Raw genomic sequence first — 6,382 nt, 5'->3', positions numbered from 1 at the left:
CTTAAATTGAGTTATTACTCCATATTATAGATTTTTTGAATTCGTGGGCCCACTTTTATAGCCCACTTGATGATTGTTTTAGCTTAATAATTATCTCAAATATTCATCTTGATGGGCTTAACAAAATAACATATTTGATTCCATGTTTTTTTATATGATTATAACATTTTAGAATGATTCCCCAATCTAAGATATGCTCGATGTGAATATACAGCTTTCTACCTATAAGTAACTTACAGGTTATCCAAACAGAAAAAGTAACTTACCAGTAAGTGACTTACAACTTACATCCAAACAGGTTACCTATAAGTAACTTTCACCTGTAAGTTACTTACAGGTAAGTCACTTACAACTTAAAAGAACTTACAGGCATCCAAACAGGCCCTTTGTGTCTATATATACATCAAAGCATATAGAAAGATCGTGGTGGCAGAGTCTAAACTCACAACATTTAATATCCTTAAAGAGAATGAACACTACTATTTCTTGCATAGATGCTTACTTACCTCTACAAGAATTTATCGATGCTCGCAGTTAGTGTAGTTTTGGGGACTGTGCCAATGATTGCATCTTTCTTCTCGCCATTTTTGAAGATGATGACAGTCGGGATGCTGTGGATTCCGTATTGGGTTGCAATTGATGGGCTCTCATCAGTGTTCACCTTGAAGCATTTCAGCTTCCCAGCATAGTCCCTTGACAATTCATCTATTATGGGATGGATCATGCGGCAGGGACCACACCATGGAGCCCAGAACTCGACAAGCATAGGAAGGTCAGCCCCAAGGACAAGCGACTGCCATGTGGCATCAGTTACAGCAGGCACATCGACGGCTGTCTCCTGCATCTCGCAGATGATCGAACGATGAGCGATCCTCTGGCCCCTCCTGCTCGATGCTAATGTAATCCGGGGTGCATGCATCTGGATCTTCAACCCCCTGAACTCCGGCAACAGACCTGCCGTCTTCTGGCGGGCGACCGAGATGGCGGAGTCCACCGGCGACGAAGGAGATGCACAGTGAGCCGAAACGCGGGGAACGAGAAGCGATTCGAGGACAACAGCCATGGGAAAGGAAGACGAAAGATTGGGCTCGGAGATGCAAAGAATTACAGGATTGCCACTGATATGGAAGGATGTGGGAGAGAGAGGGCACTTGAAAGGAGAAATTTTGGAAAAATCAGAGAGAGAGAGAGAGAGAGAGAGGTGGAGGTGTGGCTAGGGCACGGGGGTGAGGTGGAGGCGTGAGAGGGATGTTTGAGAGGGAATGAAAAAATATACATGCGTTAATGAAATAGAAAGGACCTGCGTGGCTTTTTTTTTTTAATCGATTTAGCTACGGTTAAATGGAATTTAGCTACGGATTAAACTCATAGCTATATAGCTACAGCTTTAAACTGTAGCTAAAATCCGCCATAGGCTGCATCCTTTGCCCAATTTTTTGGTAGTGAGCATCTCTTACCTCCAAATCCGTACCCAAAAACTGCCTGCCCCAATGCATTATTAACATACCGATTCTTATCCCTAGGCATGTATGCAAACAAGATCTCTTCGAATTCTTCCGAGATGAGCTTCTCATCCTTCATTTACCAATAGTAGGTCCGAATCAATGTCATCCATTTGGTTACAAAAATGGCCTTCTTAATTAAAATTAGGAGGAAATTAGTTCTAATAGGTATTAAGAATCAATAGGCAAACTATGTCATTTTCAATTGAATCAGTGGGGCTAGGCATTATTCGGCATGTTCTCTGCTCCACAGCTAACCTAATCAGACATGCATTCGCATGAATGTTGTGAAGATAAAACTAGTCATCTGCCATGAGAGCCACTGATTCATCGCAGGATTGAGGGTTGGAAAACTCAACACCATGTTAAGAAGGTTCGTGTTGACTTAAAGACTCAACCTGACTCAATATTTAATAATTACATTAGGATTATTAAATATTTAATATTGCTTAGATAAGTAATATAAAATATAAATAATGTCATCAAACTAATCAATGGTTAGTTTAAGTTCTTCCCTGCAACAGAGTGCAAGGTTTCAATTCTTATTAACTCAGTTTGAGTTTTTCAGCAACTGTCAATTCGGCGAGTTTCACAAGTGAGGAAAGGAATGGAAAGTGAAATTTCTCCTTCTAAACGGCTCTTTATCCATAACAAATCCTTCCCTTAGAATTGAGTTGCCCTAAAAAACTAACAAAATCAATCATACACTAAAAATGGAGTGAGAAATTCCATTTTAATACATGGTCTAAAGTGGTATATGTGTGGGATCACTGCCTCTCATAAGGTGGATCTATGTTGATTATTCCCCTCCCAAATATCAGGCTAGTCCACTCATGGATGGGCCAAAAAAGTATGAAAGAAATAGAGATATTAAATGTACAATAGCGGTACACATTATTGGTTGAAGCATTTCTTCAAACAACTAACATGCAGATGTTAACAGCCATGGACAACGGCGGATATGGCTACCGTTGCGATGGCTGCTGCCCAAATTTTGATAATCAAAATAGGAAGTGAGTTTGACAGAGATGAAGGGAGAGAGATCGAGAGAGAGTACCTTTGATTTTCTCTTCTTTCTTATACTTTCTTCAATTGTTGGAGAGAGATAGAAGAAGGAACACCACGTCGAAGAAAACAAGGGAAAGAGAGATCGAGAGAGAGGGAGGGAGAGGAAGGGAGAGAGATCGAGGATAGGAGAGGGAGAGAGATCGAGATAGTATAAGGGAGAGAGATCGAGGACAGGAGAGGGAGAGAGATCGAGATAGTATAAGGGAGAGAGATCAAGGATAGGAGAGGGAGAGACGAGATGGTGGGGATGGAGACGGAGAGGGAGAGAGAGACAGTGAGAGGTAAAGAGAGACAGAGAGATAGGGTTTTTTTTTTTTTTTTTTTTTAAAGTCAACTGAGATCTAGTAGTTGGTGATGGCCGCCGCTAAAAACGCCCCGGATATGCCCCACTTTCTTGTAGTGTAAGGTGGTTCCCATATTGAAGTTCTGATTCTATTCAACTTCTTTGGGCTGACAAAAGGTTGATAAATATGGAGTGTGCACGAAAAGCGACAACAATGGTGAAGTTATGATAGAGACAATTAGAGATGGAGCTTGGAACAATAGTTCATGATGATTGAAGCTAAGATGGAGACTGTTGTCAGATGACTTCAATCTGTACATGATGTAGGGGAGGACGTGAGGTCGAGCACCATCTTCCTCAAGAGGATAACTATTCCGAATCCACGGAACTTCTCTGGACTCCTCACAGAGACTTCTCGAATCCACGAGGAAAGAAAGCAGAAAATAGAAATAAATTCTAATAAATTTGAAATTGATTGATGAATAATTAAAAACGAGTTTACAACCCTTTAAATAAGGTACCAAGCAATGAGAAAGAAATCAGAATCAAACTACAACTCAAACTCCTAAAATCTGCGACTTACTATAAATAGTAAACTTACTATTTATAGACGGTCGTGATGTCTACTAGTGCGCAAGGTTTTCGGCCAAAAATAGTAAGTGTCCTATTTGGCTTCACCAAACCGTTCTCCTAATTATTCTAAGCTCTTTTCACGTTGGGCGCAACTCCTAAAGCCCGACGGATGAAGAGTTATAATAAAACTAAAACTTACTATTTATAGTAAAAACGAAATTAAAACAGGGAAATGACCATTGGTCAAGGATTTTTTCGCAATTCCGGGCTGTGCAACTCGGCGTAGCGGGGTTGGTTGGCTAAAGTAGCTCGTTCTATCCCAAATCATATATTTTACGTCAGATAACTCATTCCGGATTGCGAGATACGCCCGATCTAAGGTTCGATGGTCCCGATCACTTTTGTCGTCGACTGGGCCTTTTCTGATCCATCTTGGCCATGAAACTGTCCGCGACCCGCTCTACATCAGTCCCCTCCACTTCAAAAGAACTCGTCCTCGAGTTCTCATCCTGCGCTAGTTCATGATACTCGGTCAGGTCCGCGACGTTGAAAGTCCGTGAGATTGCCATGTCATTTGAAAGATCAACAACATAAGCATTGTCATTGATCTTTCGGATGATTGGTACCGGTCCAATCTTTTTATTCTTTAACTTGTTGTACGTTCCGGTCGAAAATTTTTCTTTGCGCAGATGGACCATTACTTGGTCGCCCACCTCGAACACTTTTTGTCACCCATGCTTGTCCGCTTGCTCCTTGTGCTTTTTATTTGAGGCATGTAGCTTGGTTTGTACCTCCGCATGAATGCCCATGATATTATCACCCATATGTTCCGCTGCAATGCTCATGCATGGGAACTTAGGCAGAGGGACCAAGTCTAGTGTGTGGCGAGGTACTCGTCCATAAATAACCTGGAACGGGAATTTCCCTGTCGAGCGGTTCACCATGTTGTTGAATGCAAACTCCGCTTGAGACAAAGCCAAATCCCACTGCTTTGGTTTTTCTCCTGAAATACATCGAAGGAGGTTTCCCAACGTGTGATTCATAACCTTAATTTGACCATCAGTTTGTGGGTGGTTGGCGCTGCTGAACTAAAGTCACGTATCGAATCGAGTCTACAAAGTTCGCCAAAAGTGGCTTATGAACTTTGTGTCATGGTCAGAAGTAATAGTCTTGGGAACCCTGTGTAGTCGCATAATTTCTCTGAAGAATAGATTCTCCATGTGTGTTGCATCGAGTCTTCTTGCATGGAATAAAGTGCACCATCTTGGAGAAACGATCTACTATCACGAACACCGAATCCATGCCGCGTTGTGTTTATGGGAGACCAAGCACGAAGTCCATAGATAAATCCTCCCAAAGGCCATCAGGCACGGGTAATGGAGTGTAAAGGCTTGTATTATGAGATTGCCCCTTAGAGGTTTGACAAATATAACAACGTTGGACTGCCTTTCCCACATCACGTACCAATTGCGGCCAGTAATACCGTTCTTTCACAAGAGCTCACGTCTTGTCTCGCCCAAGGTGTCCACTGAGGCCACCTCCATGTAGCTCTTGAATTATTTGTTCCCTTAGCGAACTGTTTGGGATGCACAGTCGATTTTTCTTGAAAAGGAACCCGTCTTGCATATGTAAGTCGCTGGGGTGACCTTCTTGTCATCTAACCCATGCGTCCTTGAAGTCGTCGTCATCGGCATATATGTCTTTGAGGCGCTCGAACCCGACAACCTCATTGCTCATAGTGACTAAAAAAGTTACATGGCGACTCAGTGCATCAGCTACTTTGTTTTGTTGCCCTGACTTATGTTTTAGTATGAACATGAATTCCTACAAAAACGAGATCCACCTAGCATGCACACGGTTAATGTTAGCTTCACTATTAATAAATTTGAGATCTTGATGGTCCGTGTAAAGTATGAATTCCCTTTGAATCAAATAATGTCGCCAGTGCCACAGTGCCTGGACCACCGCGTATAACTCGATCTCATATGTAGACCACTTCTTACGTGCATCGCTAAGTTTTTCGCTATAGAAGGCTACCGGCTTACCTTCTTGAGATAAAACTCCCCTAATTCTGACATATGAGGCATCACATTTGACTTCAAATAGTTTGTCAAAGTTGGGAAGTACAAGAATTGGGGTCGTGGATAATCTGCGCTTGATTTCGGCAAAGCTCTTGTCGGCTTTGTCAGTCCACTGAAACTGCCCTTTCTTCATGCAATCTATGATTGGTGACACAATGGTACTGAAATTTTTCACGAACTGACGATAAAATATCGCCAGTCCATGAAAACTTCACACTTCGTGAATATTTGTAGGAACCGGCCATTCTCTGATTGTCTTCACCTTTTCCTCACCACCCGAATGCCCGTGGATGTGACGACAAAACCCAGGAATAATAAGCTATCAGTCATGAAGCTAAACTTTTTTAAATTGAGTTACAGTTTATTTTTAGTGAGCACTTGAAGGACCTTCTTGAGGTGTTCCATATGGGTGGTTTTGTCTATACTGTATATCAAAATATCATCGAAGTAAACCACAACGAACCGCCAAATGAAAGGTTTCAGAACTTGGTTTATCAATCTCATAAATGTGCTAGGCGCATTCGAAAGACCAAAGGGCATGACCATTTATTCGTATAATCCTTCCTTGGTCTTAAAGGCCGTTTTCCACTCATCACCCGACCGTATTCGAATTTGATGGTAGCCGCTCCTTAGGTCCAATTTAGAGAATATTTTTCTACCCTCTAGCATGTCCAGCATATCGTCTAACCGGGGTATAGGAAACCTGTATTTTATGGTGATTTTGTTGATGGCTCGGCTGTTGACACACATGCGCCAACTCCCATCTTTCTTTGGAGTTAATAGAGCTAGTACAACATGAACTCATGCTCTCTCGAATAAGACCCTTACGGATCAACTTCTCTACTTGTCCCTGCAGAATCCCGCACTCATTTGGA

The 6,382-nt window shown here is 42.0% G+C and overlaps 1 protein-coding gene across 1 annotated transcript; it reads right to left on the bottom strand.

Moving 5' to 3' along the window:
• Positions 1-389: 389 nt before the first annotated feature.
• Positions 390-1,150, bottom strand: LOC131257393 (uncharacterized). The gene has a single exon (XM_058258270.1). It carries the CDS (start codon positions 1,061-1,063, stop codon positions 509-511), a length of 555 nt encoding a protein of 184 aa, XP_058114253.1. The 5' UTR covers positions 1,064-1,150; the 3' UTR covers positions 390-508.
• Between the last annotated feature and the right edge of the window lie 5,232 nt (positions 1,151-6,382).

This window comes from Magnolia sinica, chromosome 10 (genome assembly GCF_029962835.1).
Source record: "Magnolia sinica isolate HGM2019 chromosome 10, MsV1, whole genome shotgun sequence".
NCBI lineage: Eukaryota > Viridiplantae > Streptophyta > Magnoliopsida > Magnoliales > Magnoliaceae > Magnolia > Magnolia sinica.
Note: the sequence above shows the minus strand (reverse complement) of the source record. Positions and strands in the feature narration are given on the sequence as shown.

Bases quoted from the DNA above. Each gene is read 5' to 3' on its own strand.
- LOC131257393 (XM_058258270.1), bottom strand. From the start codon at position 1,063: ATGGCTGTTGTCCTCGAATCGCTTCTCGTTCCCCGCGTTTCGGCTCAC.